Source organism: Leptodactylus fuscus, chromosome 3 (assembly GCF_031893055.1).
Source record: "Leptodactylus fuscus isolate aLepFus1 chromosome 3, aLepFus1.hap2, whole genome shotgun sequence".
Classification (NCBI taxonomy): domain Eukaryota; kingdom Metazoa; phylum Chordata; class Amphibia; order Anura; family Leptodactylidae; genus Leptodactylus; species Leptodactylus fuscus.
Genome location: NC_134267.1, coordinates 77611115 through 77630546, shown reverse-complemented (window position 1 = coordinate 77630546; position 19432 = coordinate 77611115). Strand labels below are relative to the sequence as shown.

General features: G+C 48.7%; 1 protein-coding gene across 2 annotated transcripts in view; it reads left to right on the top strand.

Moving 5' to 3' along the window:
- The first annotated feature begins 18806 nt into the window (after positions 1–18806).
- The window catches only part of MOCS3 (molybdenum cofactor synthesis 3), a 33305-nt gene continuing 32679 nt past the window's right edge, over positions 18807–19432 (top strand). For both annotated transcript variants that reach the window (XM_075267789.1, XM_075267788.1), the window contains exon 1: positions 18807–18902. In XM_075267789.1, the coding sequence (XP_075123890.1) occupies positions 18822–18902 (81 nt within the window). In that variant the 5' untranslated portion in view covers positions 18807–18821. The remainder of the gene's footprint in view (positions 18903–19432) is intronic.

Here is a 19432-nt window from a genome sequence, read left to right as displayed (position 1 = left end):
GGTCCCTGAGATTTGAAGGGGGCCTTCTCCAAACTGCCATTTTGAGATCTCTCCACAGGTATTCTATGGGATTCAGGCCTGGACTCATTGCTGGCCACTTTAGAAGTCTCCAGTGCTTTCTCTCAAACCATTTTCTAGTGCTTTTTGAAGTTTGTTTTGGGTCATTGTCCTGCTGGAAGACCCATGACCTCTGAGGGAGACCCAGCTTTCTCACACTGGGCCCTACATTATGCTGCAAAATTTGTTGGTAGCCTTCAGACTTCATAATGCCATGCACACGGTCAAGCAGTCCAGTGCCAGAGGCAGCAAAGCAACCCCAAAACATCAGGGAACCTCCACCATGTTTGACTGTAGGGACCGTGTTCTTTTCTTTCAAGGCCTCTTTTTTTTCCCTGTAAACTCTATGTTGATGCCTTTTCCCAAAAAGCTCTACTTTTGTCTCATCTGACCAGAGAACATTCTTCCAAAACGTTTTTGGCTTTCTCAGGTAAGTTTTGGCAAACTCCAGCCTGGCTTTTTTTTGTCTCTGGGTAAGAAGTGGGGTCTTCCTGGGTATCCTACCATACAGTACCTTTTCATTCAGACGTCGATGGATAGTACGGGTCGTACCCTCGGACTGCAGGGCAGCTTGAACTTGTTTGGATGTTAGTCGAGGTTCTTTATCCACCATCTGCACAATCTTGCGTTGAAATCTCTCGTCAATTTTTCTTTTCCATCCACATCTAGGGAGGTTAGCCACAGTGCCATGGGCTTTAAACTTCTTGATGACACTGCTCACGGTAGACACAGGAACACAGGCTGTATCTGCGCAACCCATCTTTCCACAGTGTGGATGATCCTGAGTGGGATACACTGAAAGTGTATTCCCATATACCCTATATACCCCCAATCCACGTTCCAACAGTGTGCACCCTCACGCCTGAAACTAACTTGAATACAATGTGTGTAATCCCCCAACAATAAAATTGGGGCTACATACACCCTTCATTTGTTGCTATTGGCATATAGTGCCAGTTACTGACTGTGAATTCCCCAAATATATTGGGGCCTTCATACCACCCTCAATTGTTGCTATTGGCATATAGTGCCAGGTTCTGAGTGTTAATTCCTAAAATATATTTGGTCCTGCATAACACCCTCAATTGTTGCCATTGGCATATAGTGCCAGTTTCTGACTGTGAATTCCCCACACATACTGGGGCCTTCATACCACCCTCAATTGTTGCTATTGGCATATAGTGCCAGTTTCTGACTGTAAATTCCCCAAATATATTGGGGCCTGCATACCACCCTCAATTCTTGCTATTGGCATATAGTGCCAGTTTCTGACTGTGAATTCCCCAAATATATTGGGGCCTTCATACCACCCTCAATTGTTGCTATTGGCATATAGTGCCAGTTTCTGACTGTTAATACCTAAAATATATTTGAATAACGAAGACCATCCAATCCACAGTATATAAAGATGGAAAGAAAAAATTCAGATCCGCGCTTACCCTCACACCAGTAGTTTATTCAGCTTTACATATACACAACGCGTTTCGGGACGCAGTTCGTCCCTTTATCAAGTGTCCGTGTCTGTCATTTTTATGACAGAAACGGACACTTGATAAAGGGACGAACTGCGTCCCGAAACGCGTTGTGTATATGTAAAGCTGAATAAACTACTGGTGTGAGGGTAAGCGCGGATCTGAATTTTTTCTTTCCATCTTTATATACTGTGGATTGGATGGTCTTCGTTATTTGATTCTGTGACGTGCTAGCACGCTGATCCTTGCTGCTGTTTAGCCCTATTATCATAAGGTGTATTTATTCACCTGAAAGGTGATTATTCTACTAGCTCCTTTGTTATGTGTGGAACTACTTTCAAAGGATAATGCGCTAGGTGTTGCGCGGTACTGTTTTTTTGTTTTTTCAGCTAAAATATATTTGGTCCTGCATACCACCCTCAATTTTTGCTATTGGCATATAGTGCTAGTTTCTGACTATAAATTCTCCAAATATATTGGGGCCTTCATACCACCCTCAATTCTTGCTATTGGCATATAGTGCCAGTTTCTGACTGTAAATTCCCCAAATATATTGGGGCCTTCATACCACCCTCAATTGTTGCTATTGGCATATAGTGCCAGTTTCTGACTGTAAATTCCCCAAATATATTGGGGCCTTCATACCACCCTCAATTGTTGCTATTGGCATATAGTGCCAGTTTCTGACTGTAAATTCCCCAAATATATTGGGGCCTTCATACCACCCTCAATTGTTGCTATTGGCATATAGTGCCAGTTTCTGACTGTGAATTCCCCAAACATATTGGGGCCTTCATACCACCCTCAATTCTTGCTATTGGCATATAGTGCCAGTTTCTGACTGTTAGTTCCTAAAATATATTTGGTCCTGCATACCACCCTCAATTGTTGCTATTGGCATATAGTGCCAGTTTCTGAGTGTTAATTCCCCAAATGTATTGGGGCCTGCATCTCCCCTTAATTTGTTCATATTGGCATAAACACCCAGGTACTGAGTGTTAATTCCACCAAATAAATTGGGGCCTACATACACCCTTAATTTCTTGGTATTGGCATATACACCCAGGTTCTGAGTGTGTTTAAGCAAGGAAAGCATATTAAAATGTGCAAGGCTCCCGGAAGAGGACGTGGACGAGGTGGGGGGAATGCTTCTGGAGAGCAAGTTAGCGGTGAAGCCACAGGGCGTCCCGTTCCTACTCCTGTGGGGCAGCAAGCATTGCGCCGCTCCACAGTCCCAGGGTTGCTTGCCACATTAACTAGGCTGCAGGGTACAAACCTTACTAGGCCCGAGAACCAGAAACAGGTCTTGCAATGTCGGATAATGCTTACAGCACATTGTCCACCAGCCAGTCAGCCTCTACCTCCTCTCCTCCTCCTACCCAACAGTCTTGTCCTCCTTCCTCCCAAAATTCCCAGAACAATAACCCCAACTTTCCCAGCTCCCCGGAGCTGTTCTCCGGTCCTTTCACTGTCCCTCAACCTGCCCCTCCATTTAGCGATTCCACGGAGCTACTAGATGAGTATCTGTGTCCAGATGCTCAAACACTGGAGCCTCCTCCATCTCCGGTAGATTTGGTGGCGGATGACCAGCAACCCACCCTCATCGACGACGATGAGACACAGTTGCCGTCAGGGCAGCCAGTTGCTATGAGCGTTGTGCAGGAGGAGGAGGTGAGACAGGAGTTGGAAGAGGAGGTGGTGGACGACGAGGACACTGACCCGACCTGGACAGAGGGGATGTCAAGCAGGGAAAGTAGTGTCGATGTTGAGGCAGGTGCAGCACCAAAAAGGGTAGCTAGAGGCAGAGGTCAGCTGCTTCGGCGAAGCCAGGCCACACCCGGAATCTCCCAAGATGTTCCCTTTTGTACCCAGCCCAGAAAAACTCCCACCTCGAGGGCACGTTTCTCGAAGGTGTGGAGTTTTTCAAAGAAATCCGCCGAGGACAGATATAGTGTTGTTTGCACAATTCGCCTCTCGAAATTGAGTAGGGGCTCTGAGAAGAGCAACCTGTCCACAACTTCAATGCTCCGTCATTTGGAATCCAAGCACTGGAATCAGTGGCAGAGAGCAATGGCAGGACAAACGTCGCCCGCCGTTGACGCCACTGCCTCTCCCACTGCTTACAGTGCTGGCGATGCACTCCAGAGGACGAGCCAGGACACCACATCATCTGGCTCCGCCACTTTGTTGACTTCTCCCTCATCCTCTCCTGTCTTATCTTCTTCTCCTGCACCATCTCATGCACCATCAGGCGCTTCTTTCCACCAACCCACCATCTCTCAGACATTGGAGCGCCGGCAGAAATACACCGCTAACCACCCACACGCGCAAGCCTTGAAAGCCAACATTGCTAAACTGCTGGCCCAGGAGATGTTGGCGTTCCGGCTTGTTGAAACTCCCGCCTTCCTGGACCTGATGGCAAGTGCGGCACCTCGCTATGCCGTCCCTACTTCTCCCGATGTGCCGTCCCCGCCTTGCACCAGCACGTGTCACTCAACATCAGGCAGGCCCTTAGTTCTGCGCTTTGCACACAGGTCCACTTGACCACCGACACGTGGACAAGTGCATGCGGACAGGGACGCTACATTTCACTGACGGCACACTGGGTGAATGTAGTTGAGGCTGGGACTGCTTCCCAAACTGGCCCGGTGTACCTTGTCTCCCCACCTAACATTCCTGGCAGGGACACGGGAACAACACCCTCCTCCTCCGCCGCTGTTAGATTGACCCCAGCTATGAGTTGGAAACGTTGCAGTACTGGCGTTGGTAGACATCAGCAGGCCGTGCTGAAGCTGATCAGCTTGGGGGACAGACAGCACACTGCCTCCGAGGTGAGGGATGCCCTCCTCGATGAGACGGCAATATGGTTTGAGCCGCTGCACCTGGGCCTAGGCATGGTCGTTTGTGATAACGGCCGGAACCTGGTAGCAGCTCTGGAGCTTGCCGGACTCCAACATGTTCCATGCCTGGCCCACGTCTTTAACCTAGTGGTGCAACGTTTTTTTAAAGAGCTACCCAAATGTTCCGGAGCTACTGGTGAAAGTGCGGCGCATTTGCGCCCACTTTCGCAAGTCGACAGTAGCCGCTGCTATTTTAGAAACACTCCAGCAACGCCTGCATGTGCCACAACACCGGCTTTTGTGTGACGTCCTCACACGCTGGAACTCAACTTATCAGATGTTGAGTAGAGTGGTTGAGCAGCAGAGACCTTTGATGGAATACCAGCTACAAAACCCTAGGGTGCCACAAAGTCAGCTGCCTCAGTTTCTCAGCCATGAGTGGCCATGGATGAGAGACCTTTGTGACATACTAAGGGTGTTTGAGGAGTCCACAAAGAGGGTGAGCTCTGAAGATGCGATGGTGAGCCTTACAATCCCGCTCTTGTGTGTGCTGAGAGAATCCCTCATTGACATCAGGGATAACTCAGATCACACAGAGGAGTCAGGGATAGCATCAGATCCATCACAGCTGGAGAGTAGGTCCACACATCTGTCCGCTTCACCGCATTTAATGGAGGAAGAGGAGGAGGAGGAAGACCTGTCTGATGATGTGATGGTGATACAGGAGGCTTCCGGGCAACTTCGAATCGTCCCATTGTTGCAGCGCGGATGGGTAGAAAGGGAGGATGAGGAGGAAATGGAGATTGAACTTTCCGGTGGGGCCAGAGGAGTCATGCCAACTAACACTGTGGCACACATGGCTGACTTCATGTTGGGGTGCTTTACAACTGACAAGCGTATTGTCAAAATAATGGAGGACAACCAGTACTGGATCTTTGCTATCCTTGACCCCCGGTATAAAAAAAAATCTCATCTTTTATTCTGGTAGAGGGGAGGGCCAATCGCATCAATGCTTGCCACAAACAATTGGTGCAGAATATGATAGAGATGTTTCCAGCATGTGACGTTGGCAGCAGAGAGGGCAGTTCCTCCACTAGGCAACCAAGTGCTCCCCGGTCCACACAAACAAGAGGCACACTGTCTAATGTCTGGGACACCTTGATGGCACCCCCTCGCCAAAGTACCGCCACTGAGGGTCCTAGTGTCACCAGGCATGAGAAGTATAGGCGCATGTTGCGGGAATACCTTTCCAACCACAGCCCTGTCCTCTCCGATCCCTCTGCGCCCTACACGTATTGGGTGTCGAAGTTGGACCTGTGGCTTGAACTTGCCCTATATGCCTTGGAGGTGCTGTCCTGTCCTGCCGCCAGCGTCCTATCTGAGAGGGTGTTCAGTGCAGCCGGTGGCATCATTACTGACAAGCGCAGCCGGCTGTCAGCTGAGAGTGCCGACCGTCTCACTTTGATAAAAATGAACCACCACTGGATAAAGCCTTCATTTTCGTGCCCACCTATGTAAAGCACCCCAACATGAAAGTCGATGTCTGTGCTCAACCTCTCCAATTCCTCCTCCGCATCCTCATACTGATCCACTATAAGCGTTGCACAATTCTGCTCCTACTAGGCTCCCTCCACCCCGATTTCCCACAACTCTGCTGGTTAGAGGCTCCCTCCACTCTGATTTCCCAAAACTCTGCTGGTTAGAGGCTCCCTCCACCATGAATTTCCCAAAACTCTGCTGGTTAGAGGCTCCCTCCACCATGAATTTCCCAAAACTCTGCTGGTTAGAGGCTCCCTCCACCATGAATTTCCTAAAACTCTGCTGGTTAGAGGCTCCCTCCACCTTGATTTCCCAAAACTCTGCTGGTTAGAGGCTCCCTCCACCATGAATTTCCCAAAACTCTGCTGATTAGAGGCTCCCTCCACCATAAATTTCGCACAACTCTGCTGGTTAGAGGCTCCCTCCACCCTGATTTCCCAAAACTCTGCTGGTTAGAGGCTCCCTCCACCCTGATTTCCCAAAACTCTGCTGGTTAGAGGCTCCCTCCACCATGAATTTCCCAAAACTCTGCTGGTTAGAGGCTCCCTCCACCATGAATTTCCCAAAACTCTGCTGGTTAGAGGCTCCCTCCACCATGAATTTCCTAAAACTCTGCTGGTTAGAGGCTCCCTCCACCTTGATTTCCCAAAACTCTGCTGGTTAGAGGCTCCCTCCACCATGAATTTCCCAAAACTCTGCTGATTAGAGGCTCCCTCCACCATAAATTTCGCACAACTCTGCTGGTTAGAGGCTCCCTCCACCCTGATTTCCCAAAACTCTGCTGGTTAGAGGCTCCCTCCACCATGAATTTCCCAAAACTCTGCTGATTAGAGGCTCCCTCCACCATGAATTTCCCAAAACTCTGCTGATTAGAGGCTCCCTCCACCATGAATTTCGCACAACTCTGCTGGTTAGAGGCTTTATCCACCCTGATTTTCAAAAACAATGCTGCTGCCAACCTCAGCTCACTACAAGGCCAAATACACTGCTGTTACAAGGCTCTCCTCACTCCAAGTACCCAATACAATGCTGGTGACAGGCTCTCCTCACTCCAAGTGCCAAATACACGTTTCAAGGTGTTTTTCCACTGTCTGAGAGGTGGTATTGAGTGTGAAAAATGTGTAGTTGTTAGGCTGTGATAGTGGGGTAATACAGGGACTTGGGTGTGTTAGATGCCCCCAGACATGCTTCCCCTGCTGTCCCAGTTGTATTCCAGAGGTGTTGGCATCATTTCCTGGGGTGTCATAGTGGACTTGGTGACCCTCCTGAGACAGATTTGGGTTTCCCCCTTAACGAGTATATGTTCCCCATAGACTATAATGGGGTTCGAAACCCAGTCGAACAGTGAGCGGCTGTTCGAATCGGATTTCGAACCTCGAACATTTTAGTGTTCGCTCATCTCTAATAGATATGAGTTGGATAGATATGAGATAGATAGACAGAAGATAGATATGAAATAGATAGATAGATAGATAGATAGATAGATAGATAGATAGATAGATAGATAGAAGATAGACAGATAGATATGAGATGGATAGATATGAGATACATAGAAAGATTTTGAAAGGCTGTATATACTTCAACATATACCCATCCATTCACACATATACATTCATATACAACACACACCTATCTACACACATACAGGACTTACACAGTATATAAGACACATAATTTTAACACATATACACATCTAAACATATTGTACCCCAAAAATATGCTTACATTTGGCTGAATGGCTGGGTGCACAGGACACGGGAGGAAACTCATGTGCAGCTCTGCCTAGCAGTAGAGAAAGCTCTGACATTGTAGAGCTTAGCCCTGAGCACACTGATCTCCCCACAGTCATTTGCAAGGGACCTAAGGCTGCTTTCACATGGCAGTGTTTGGTCAGTCATTGTCAGACAAAATTACTGTAGGAATGGAGACTACAAAGAGATCAGGTATAATAGAAATATTTGTAGCTGTTCTGTGTTTTTAACCCTCTCCTAGTTTGGGCACAAAATCACTCACTAAATACTGACTGTGTGAAAGGGGAGATGCAGGCCCCAATATATTTGGGGAATTAACACTCAGAAACTGGCACTATATGTCAATAGCAACAATTGAGGGTGTGTGTCCATTCACATGGAGTAACCTCTCGTGTATTTTGGCAAAATACAAATGTAAAAAAATACACGTGTAAAAATAAGACTTTGGGCCCGTGCACACGGAGTTAACGCAAGCATATTTTAGCATAATACACATGTATAGAATACACGTGTAAAAATAACACTCCCATTGACTTCTATGAAACGTGTCAAAATACATGTTTTTTACACGTGTAAAAAATTTCATTGAAGTCAATGGGAGTGTTATTTTTACACGTGTATTCTATACACGTGTATTGTGCTAAAATGCGCTTGCGTTAACTCCATGTGCACAGGCCCTCCCATTGACTTCAATGACATTTTACACGTGTATTTTGATGTGTATTTTGACGTGTTTTTTTTTACAGAAAAATGTCATTGAAGTCAATGGGAGGGCCCGTTCACACGGAGTAAACGCGCATGTATTTTGGCAAAATACACATGTAAAAATAAGACTCCCATTGACTTCAATGACCTTTTTTCACACGTGTAAAAAACACATCAAAAAACATCAAAATACACGTCAAAATATATGTATAAAATGTCATTGCAATCAATGGAAGACTTATTTTTACACATGTATTCTTTACGCGTGTATTTTACCAAAATGAGCTGCGCGTTTACTCCGTGTGAATGGATCCTCAGGCACCACATAGTTTGGGTTAATTCTACTACATTTGTATATATAGCCTATAAAAATACATTTACTTTTTCATGACACGTGCACTTACGCTGGGTTCACACCAGCGTTTGGGTCTCTGTATCAGGTTTCTGTCTTCTGCCGGCAGAAGACGAAAACCTGTCAGACCGAGTCCGGCCGTGAGCGCCGGTGTGCGTTTTATGCTCTCCGTGGAGAAACCATTTTTTTTTTAAATCGGACAGAGTCCTGCATGTACGACTCTGTGTGGGTTTAAAACATGACTGCAGGTTTCCGTCTCCTGCCCAGTTTTGTGCAGGAAACGGAAACCTGCAGAATGGAGACCCGGGGGCAGATGTGAATAAGCCCTAACTAGTACTCAAAAATTTACTAAAGAAGGTTATAAAAAGTCACCCTCATTGGTGTTCTGCCTGATGAACTGCTCATATCTACAGCTACGCCGCAGTATACGGGGTTCTAACTAAATAATCTGACACCTTGGGTGCAAGACCTCTGGCTCTTCTGTCTTTTTTTATTGACAAACTCGGCCTGCAATAGGAAACAGGTGTGTTAGCGACACCTAATGACAACAAAGAAGAATGTAAAATGTAGCATGCGTTTACACACATGGACAAAATTGTTGGTACCCCTCGTTTAAATGAAAGAAAAATCCACAAAGGTCACAGAAATAACTTGAATCTGACAACAGTAAGGCTTGGTTCACACATCAGTATGCCATCCGTCCATTTGAATTCAGTTTGACACTTTAAAAACGGACTGATGCACATACTGATTGTATACTGACACCTTTTTATGCTGATAGCAAACACTGTCCATCACCTGGAGGACAGATAAGGGGATTAAAAGTAGCAATTGTAACCAGAGTAGAGATAAGGACATATAATAAATGTCCATATCTCTACTTTGTTTACAATTTTCTATTCTTAATCCCCTTATCTGTCCTCTAGGGGATGGACAAAAGTTTTCTATCAGCACAAAAAGGTGTCAGTATGTAAGGGCTTGTTCACATCTGCGCCCGGTCGCCGTTCTGCAGGTTTCCGTTTCCTGCAAAAAACAGAGGCAGGAGACGGAAACCTGCAGGACTCTTTCAAACCCATGTGTTTGAAAGATGTCCGGCCGTGAGTGGCGGTAAGCGTTTTATGCTCTCCCCCGCGAAACCGTTTTTTTAAAATCGGACACAGAGTCGGACATGCAGTATGTCCGCTCACCGCCGGACCCGGTCTGTGGTTTCCGTCTTCTTTCATGCAGAAGACGGAAACCACAGAACGGAGACCCGAACGCTAGTGTGAACCTAGCGTAATCAGTATGGGCATCAGTCCGTTTTAAAGTGTCAAACTGAATTCAAACGGACGGATGGCATACTGATGTGTGAACCAAGCCTAATAGTCAACAATTTTTATCTATTACTTTTGTCAAATTCAAGTTATTTCTGTGACCATTGTGGGGGTTTTCTTTCATTAAATGAGGGGTATCAACAATTTTGTCCACATTTGTAGAAGAGACGCTTGGTCCAGAAAATTGTTTAGCAAAAGTGAATATCATTTTATTGAGCAACACCTACTGTCTAAAAATGTTGAAGCAGTGTGTACATGTAGCTTGTAGCAGTGTGTATATACAGTACATCTATCTTTTGAACTGTGTTATAGTCACGCACCACTGTTCCATTTTTTTACAGCAGGTGTCGCCCACGCACATCAGTTTTCTACAAGACAAGGGTGCAAAAAACAGAATACATTACAAAATATAATGATGGGGCGCCTTCTTGTGGCAGATTATGGTTATCAGTTGTATAATGATTCCTACTGCTGTTAATCCACGTTAGCTGATCTTGTTTCAACTCTTTGAGATTGCGCAGGAATGGTTATCCTTTTTGGGCTCCATCCCAAGCTTCGCCACAAGAAGGCATCCCCTTATTTCATCTCTGAGCTACCAACCGTACCTGTTATGTTCTCCCTTTTCTGCACATTGGGGCAAATTTATTATGCCTTGTACACTAGTTTACTGGTGTACAAGGCATAAAAAGACACAATCATGTTGCGCAAAAAATTGCAACTTTTTAAAATGGTGCGCTGCCTTTGGCAGGTTCCCAAAAAGGGAAATATAAAATCTGGCCTAAGGCCCCATGTTGCAGAAACAAGCTAAAAAATACTGCGGAAAAAGATGCATCACATTTTTTTTTTGCAGCATTCTTTGCTGCGTTTTTTTTTTTTTTGCAGCTTTTCTTCCACTATAAGGGTGCATTCACACTGAGTATACGCTAAGCTCTTTCTGAACGTAAAACACGTTCAGAATGAGCGCGTACAAAGCAGATCCCATTCATTTCTATGGGAGCTGGCATATGTACGCTCCCCATTGAAATGAACGGGCTGCTTTTTTCCCTATTCCTTTCAATGTGATACGTGCGTGTTTTACGTTCAGAAAGAGCTTAGTGTATACTCAGTGTGAATGCACACTATAGGGAAATCATGAGCTTTTCCGTATGTAATATTGGCATGCTGTGATTTTCCGTAGCATTTTTTTTTTTCTTCTGCAGTGTGTGAATTCGATTAGCCATAGTCTCATATTCTCTGTGTGGGGCCCCAGCCTAAGGCTTGGTTCACACATCAGTATGCTATCCGTCCGCCCTAGAGCACAGATAAGGGGATTAAAAGTAGAAAATTGTAAACAGAGTAGAGATAAGGACGGAAAAAAAACTGAGTGACTCCCATTGAAATGAATGGGAGGTGTTTTTGCAGGCGGATTTTGAGGCGGATTCCACATCAAAATCCGCTTACAAAAAACTCTATATGAACATACCCTCATAGACCTGTGTGGCTGCATTGCTCTCTCTCTCTCTGCCCAACAGCTATCCATCAGCTCAGTGCAGAGCAGCTGTCTGGGCCCATCCTTCCATAATGACAGTGGTCAGGAGAAACACTCACCTCTCTTTTAGCATTATTGCATTACAATAGCGGCAGCAGGGATCATTAGCAGTGCTAAAAGGAGAGCAGTCTCCCATCTACGGCTACTATACAGGTTAGCCATTGTGTGACATCATGCAGCCCAGACCGTCATATCTGGTGACTGGCAATATTTGCGACTCTGCTTCACCCCAGTCAATAAAGTAAGTGACCTGTCCAGACCAATACCACCGCGTGAGCCCTCAGACACCTACGGAAGACAAACAGAAGCCCTCCCTAGATGTGGTGGCATCCATTATTGATTACGAGGTATAGCCTAACATCCTGACTGGCCAGTATGCCATCAGTCCGTTTGAATTCAGTTTGAGACTAAAAACGGACTGATGCACATACTGATTGTATACTGACACCTTTTTATGCTGATAGCAAACTCTGTGTGTCCCCTAGAGGACAGATAAGGGGATTAAAAGTAGCAATTGTAAACAGAGTAGAGGTAAGGGTCAGTTCACACGTGAAAACCGCCTAGCTTATTTGTGCGAGGTAAAAAACCTCGAGGAGTTTTTTTGACGCTGTTTTTTGCATTCCACGCGGTTTTTGACGAGGTTTTTGACGCGGTTTTTTACCGCGCGGTTTTCGCCTCCCATTCACTTCTATGCAATTCTTCAGGCGTTTTCCGCCTGAAGAAAGGTCATGTCGCTTCTTCAGGCGGAAAACGCTAGGAGGAAAAAAAAAGCTAGTGGTCTACATAGACCACCATGTTAAAGGAGAGGTTTTTGAAGCGAATTCCGCTGTCAAAAACCTCCCCTTTGCCCACGTGTGAACTAGCCCTTAGGACATATAATAAATATCCTAATCTCATATAATAAATGTCCTAATCTCATATAATAAATGCCTTATCTTACATTTATTATATGTCCTTATCTCTACTTTGGTTACAATTGCTACTTTTAATCCCCTTATCTGTCCTCTAGGGGATGGACAGTGTTTGCTATCAGCATAAAAAGGTGTCAGTATACAATCAGTATGTGCATCAGTCCGTTTTTAGTCTCAAACTGAATTCAAACGGACTGATGACATACTGATGTGTGAACATACCCTGAGGCCCCACAGTGCGGAAACAGAGCTTTTTTTTGTTGCAGATTTTGTTGCGTTTTTTTGAGCCAAAGTCCGGAGTGGATAGTAGAAGTATAAGAGTTTCGATATATTTCCCATTCCTTTTGTAGCCACTTCTAGGTTTGGCTCAAAAAAACGCAGCAAAATCTGCAGCAAAAGAAGCTTTTCCTCAACGTGGGGCCTCAGCCTTAGGGCGGGTTCACAGCAGTGCCAGATCTCCATTTTGCAGGTTTCCGTTTCCTGCCTGAGAAACTGGACAGGAGATGGAAACCGGCAGTTTTTCAAACACATTAATTTGAATGGGTTTGCAAAATGTCCGCCCGTGAGTGCCCATGAGCGTCTTCTGCTCTCCGCGGCGAAACCGTATTTTTTTTAACCGGAAACAAAGGGGGAGGGGAAGGCAAAGCAACACATTAAACTCCAACATTTGAAGAAAACTTTTTACAGTCTGTCACTCAAGAACACCCAAGTATGAAGCCTTCTCACTTTATAATCCAGTTCATAGAACAATTCTGTTGTAGTTTTCATGAAAATCAAGAGCTATTTAATATTTTGTATTGCACTACTTTACCACTAGTGGGCAGCAATTAATTGAATCTACTCTATGATCAATGTTGTCAGGTTATCTCAAAGTAAGGATTGTAGCTGCCCCATTTAATAACTGACAATATTCTATCCCAGGGCTGCGGGCCATGTAGAGATTACAATCCCAGCAGCCCCATAGATGTGAATGTACATGCAAGCGCACTGGTGTTCCATTCACAGGGAAGCCTTCACTACTTCAATAATTATTATAATCATTATCCTAATCCTACTAATATTATACATGTGAAAGTTTGTGTGTTTGGATGTTTGTGAGTTTGGATGAAATTTGCCACAGACCTAGATATTCACTAGGAAGGAAACATAGGCTACTTTTTAGGTCCCACACTCACCCAGAATCCCGACTGCGACCAGTGAAAGTGCTCTCCGGCTCCGCTGCAGGACCTGAGATGACGTCATCACAGGTCTTTCAGCGGGGCTTCGATTGCTTGGCTGCAGTCTGGGGGCGGCCCACAGGGGAAGCCGAGTGGCCTGATACGTTGGTGGGCTTGCGTGAGCGGCACCACTGAGAGTCTCCGCCCGAGAAAATGGCGGCTGCTCTCGGCTCGGAGCGACGACGCCATGCCGGCCGGCAGCATGGAGCCGGCATAGATTGCGGCCGCCTCACCCCACATTCTGCAGACAGCCGCACCAGCAGCAGTGACTTTCGGTCGGAACAAACAGGGCTGAAGGACCTGAGCTGACGTCACCACGTCATGCGCGGGGCTCCGATTGGTCCAGGAGCTGTGTGGGTGGAGCTATAGACCCACAAGCTGGCGTGCACCCACTCACAGGAAGAAAATGCTGGCGTGCATGCCGGCATCTGAGAGCTGCACCTGCCGGCATTGCTGGAGCCCGATGCGCGACGTAGAGTGGGCCCCGGGGGTCAGAAGGGGTACAGGGAACTGTGCCGCACTCCCACCGATCGCCGTCTACTTGTGCCGCGCGCCATGCATCGCCGCAGCAGCTGTGCTGCACGGTCTGCCGACCCCATGCACCCCTGTAACCTCGGCGCACGGGGAGCCCGGGGTGGCCTGGGGCCGGGTTCGCAGGTGCGGGTGGATCGTTAGAGATGGCAAAAATGGGGCACAGGGTGGGGGAGGGGTAGGGGAGGAAAGGGGGCACGGGGTGAGGTGGGAAGTGGGCTCAGGGTCGTGGATTGGGGAGGGAGAACGGAGCGAGGGAATGTTGGAGCGGATAGGGAAAAAAGTGGGGGGCCAGGGGGGAAAGGAAGGGGGCCAGCGGGGCGCAAGGTGGGGGTCCATGGGCGCACTGGGGTTGGAAGGGCCCACAGCGGCCACAAAGCAAAGGCGGCGGCAGGGGGGGGGGGCCGGCGGCACTGCAGGTGGGGCACGCAGGGGGTGGGGGGCAGCGGACGAAGTCGCGGGTAAAGCTAGTTATTTTATATATTATGATTATAATTAACTAGCATCTGCCCGCGACTTCGTCCGCGGGTTGGCGATGGCGCTGAGCCGCGGAGAGGCAACCCTTCCCCCTGCCTCACGTGCCCCCCATTGAACCCCCCCCAAAGTGGGTCCTGCGCACCATCCTCCTGCGTGCTACCCAGGGGCGCAAATGCTTTGCCCGAGCAGTTTCCCCGCCGTGCCGCAACCAAGGGCGCCACTCCCATCCATGTGCAGCAGCCGTACCTGTCCGCGGCACATAACAACGCCCCCCGCCAGTGCTATACACACAAACTCGAACAGGCGGCCCCTATTTCCTCCCACCACCCCTGAACCCCCAACCACCCCTCCACCACGACCACCACCAGTGCACCCCTCCACCACCAATCCACCTCCCCACCATCACCAACCCCTAATGGGGCATAATACTGTGTGCAGGGGCCACTATGGGGTTTGGACATAATACTGTGTGCAGGGGCCACTATGGGGCATAATACTGTGTGCAGGGGCCACTATGGGGCATAATACTGTGTGCAGGGGCCACTATGGGGCATAATACTGTGTGCAGGGGCCACTATGGGGCATAATACTGTGTGCAGGGGCCACTATGGGGCATAATACTGTGTGCAGGGGCCACTATGGGACATAATACTGTGTGCAGGAGCCACTATGGGGCATAATACTGTGTGCAGGGGCCACTATGGGGCATAATACTGTGTGCAGGGGCCACTATGGGGCATAATACTGTGTGCAGGGGCCACTATGGGGCATAATACTGTGTGCAGGGGCCACTATGGGACATAATACTGTGTGCAGGGGCCACTATGGGGCATAATACTGTGTGCAGGGGCCACTATGGGACATAATACTGTGTGCAGGGGCCACTATGGGGCATAATACTGTGTGCAGGGGCCACTATGGGGCATAATACTATGTGCAGGGGCCACTATGGGGCATAATACTGTGTGCAGGGGCCACTATGGGGCATAATACTGTGTGCAGGGGCCACTATGGGGCATAATACTGTGTGCAGGGGCCACTATGGGGCATAATACTGTGTGCAGGGGCCACTATGGGGCATAATACTGTGTGCAGGGGCCACTATGGGACATAATACTGTGTGCAGGGGCCACTATGGGGCATAATACTGTGTGCAGGGGCCACTATGGGGCATAATACTGTGTGCAGGGGCCACTATGGGACATAATACTGTGTGCAGGGGCCACTATGGGGCATAATACTGTGTGCAGGGGCCACTATGGGGCATAATACTGTGTGCAGGGGCCACTATGGGGCATAATACTGTGTGCAGGGGCCACTATGGGGCATAATACTGTGTGCAGGGGCCACTATGGGGCATAATACTGTGTGCAGGGGCCACTATGGGGCATAATACTGTGTGCAAGGGCCACTATGGGACATAATACCATACCTCCCAACTTTTGAAGAACCGAAAGAGGGACAAAATTAGGCAAATTTAGCCCCGCCCACTTTTGTGTTGACTCCACCCACTCGTTAATTTTTCATGTGCCCGCACACAGTATAATCCTCCTACAGTCACCCGTAAATTATATGTCCCCCCTCTATCTCTCCTCCAGTTTCATATACACCCTTCATCTGCCCCAGTTTCATGTCCCTCTTCCTTCTCTGCCCCCAGATTCATGTCCCTCCATCTCTGCCCCCAGATTCATGTCCTCTCCATCTCTGCCCCCAGATTCATGTCCCCACATCTCTGCCCCCAGATTCATGTCCCCCATCTCTTCCCCCAGATTCATGTCCCCCATCTCTGCCCCCAGATTCATGTCCCCACATCTCTGTCCCCAGATTCATGTCCCCCATCTCTGCCCCCAGACTCATGTCCCTCCATCTCTGCCCCCAGTTTCATGTCCACTCCATCTCTGCCCCCAGATTCATGTCCCTCCATCTCTGCCCCCAGATTCATGTCCACTCCATCTCTGCCCCCAGTTTCATGTCCACTCCATCTCTGCCCCCAGTTTCATGTCCCCTCCATCTCTGCCCCCAGATTCATGTCCCCACATCTCTGCCCCCAGATTCATGTCCCACATCTCTGCCCCCAGATTCCTGTCCCTCCATCTCTGCCCCAGATTCATGTCCCCCAATCTCTGCCCCCAGATTCATGTCCCTCCATCTCTGCCCCCAGATTCATGTCCCTCCATCTCTGCCCCCAGATTCATGTCCCTCCATCTCTGCCCCCAGATTCATGTCCCTCCATCTCTGCCCCCAGATTCATGTCCCTCCATCTCTGCCCCCAGATTCATGTCCTCTCCATCTCTGCCCCCAGATTCATGTCCCCACATCTCTGCCCCCAGATTCATGTCCCACATCTCTGCCCCCAGATTCATGCCCCCACATCTCTGCCCCCAGATTCATGTCCCCTCCATCTCTGCCCCCAGATTCCTGTCCCTCCATCTCTGCCCCCAGATTCCTGTCCCTCCATCTCTGCCCCCAGATTCATGTCCTCTCCATCTCTGCCCCCAGATTCATGTCCCCACATCTCTGCCCCCAGATTCATGTCCCCACATCTCTGTCCCCAGATTCATGTCCCACATCTCTGCCCCCAGATTCATGCCCCCACATCTCTGCCCCCAGATTCATGTCCCCTCCATCTCTGCCCCCAGATTCCTGTCCCTCCATCTCTGCCCCCAGATTCATGTCCTCTCCATCTCTGCCCCCAGTGTCATGCCGTCCTCTCCATCTCTGCCCCCAGTGTCATGCCGTCCTCTCCATCTCTGCCCCCAGTGTCATGCCGTCCTCTCCATCTCTGCCCCCAGTGTCATGCCGTCCTCTCTTTCATCTGCCCCCAGATTCACGTTCCACCTCCACATTAAACTTACCTTCTCCTCCGCTCCCTCGCCGCTCTCTGCCCGACTCTCTCGCTGACACATGCGGCTGAAGGATGGAGCTGACACAGGTCAGCTCCTCGCTTCGCCGCTGCCCGCCTCTCTCCCTGACACATGCGGTTGAAGCTGCTCGCGTGCTCGCTTCGCCGCTGCGTCTCTCTCGCTGACACATGCGGCTGAAGCGAGGAGCTGACCTGTGTCAGCTCCTCGCTTCGCCGCTGCCGCCGGCTCCTGGCTTGTACATCGCGTCTACAAGCCAGGAGCCGGCGGCAGCAGCGAAGCGAGGAGCTGACACAGGTCAGCTCCTCGCTTCAGCCGCATGTGTCAGCGAGAGAGAGACGCAGCGGCGAAGCGAGCACGCGGGTAGCTTCAGCCGCATGTGTCAGGGAGAGAGGCGGGCAGCGGCGAAGCGAGGAGCTGACCTGTGTCAGCTCCTTGCTTCAGCCGCATATGTGTTCAACTCAGATCTGCGTCCTCTGGACGCAGATCTGAGTTGAAATCGGGACATACCTCCCTCCAACCGGGACCGCGGGACATGTCACCCAAATCGTGACTGTCCCGCGGAAATTGGGACGGTTGGGAGGTATGATAATACTGTGTGTAGGGGTCACTATGGGGGATAATACTGTGTGCAGGGGACACTATGGGGCATACTACTGTGTGCAGAGGCCACTATGGGGCATAATACTGTGTGCAGAGGCCACTATGGGACATAATACTGTGTGCAGGGGCCACTGAGACATAATAGAGCATGCAGGAATGCGGGTGGGGGGAGTCAGTCGGTCAAGGTCTTCGGCGTCGGTTGGGGGGGGGGCACGTCAAAAGTTTGCCAAGGGCGCCGCCATTCCTAGTTACATCACTGTGCCCTGCAGTGCCCCTCCCCACATTATTATATACCCAGCAGTGGCCCCTTCCCCTCCCCAGTATCACATTCTATTTGAGAATGGCTCCAATGTTGGGTCTCTTCACTAGAAGCTTCTCCTTGCTTTTTTTTTCTTACACACCGACACAATGTCAAAAAACCCATAGCATAAGCGAAACTAAACTGCTGTGTGTGAAGTCGATCATATATAAATCACACTATTTGCACGTCACAGCCTGTTCCGTAACCCAAGCGTCACGGGCAGGATGAGAACAAGCTCAAGTCGTCCCATAGCCTTCAGGCAGCACAGCCACAGGCCAAACTCCTCCCACACACGTGACTGATCACATGGAGATGACGTCATCAAAGGTCCTTTAGTGCTGTCAGATAGCGCGTGTACCTGACATGGAAGCGCTCAGAGATGAAATCCGGCAAAAAAACGCTGAGATAAAGAGCCTGAGAGAGCAGCTGGCAGCATGCCACGCGGTAAAGAAATAGTTAACAGTGTGTGGGCTCATGACGGTAAAGAGATAGTTGTGTCTAGAATGGAGTTGTCCCTGGTAGTGGGACCTCCCTCCAGCATATATATATATATATTATATTCTATATTCCATCTAGCACCAAACATCGTACAACTATGGTATGAGCAGGACAATGACGTCTCAACCTGACATATTTATGATTCACAATAGTGTCTTGTTGTAAATTACAATAGAAATCTCTGGCAGTTCCTAACTGGTGTAGTGCTCAGTTCCGATGTATGGGTGTGCGCCTGATTTCTGAGGCATTGCTGTACTGACTACAATAGAGTTGCTGCGGGTAGGTTCATGGTCTCAGTGTAGCCTAGAACAAGGTAAACATCGGGTCTCTACTCCAGAGGTAATCCGTGGTTAACACTTGATCAGGGTTTACGCCTAGGTAATCTGATATGAAGTAGCATTCTGTCCCTTCCTTCCCCAATCTCACAGGTATTTAAAGGCATACTATCATTTTTTTTTTAGTCCCTAACACGTAGG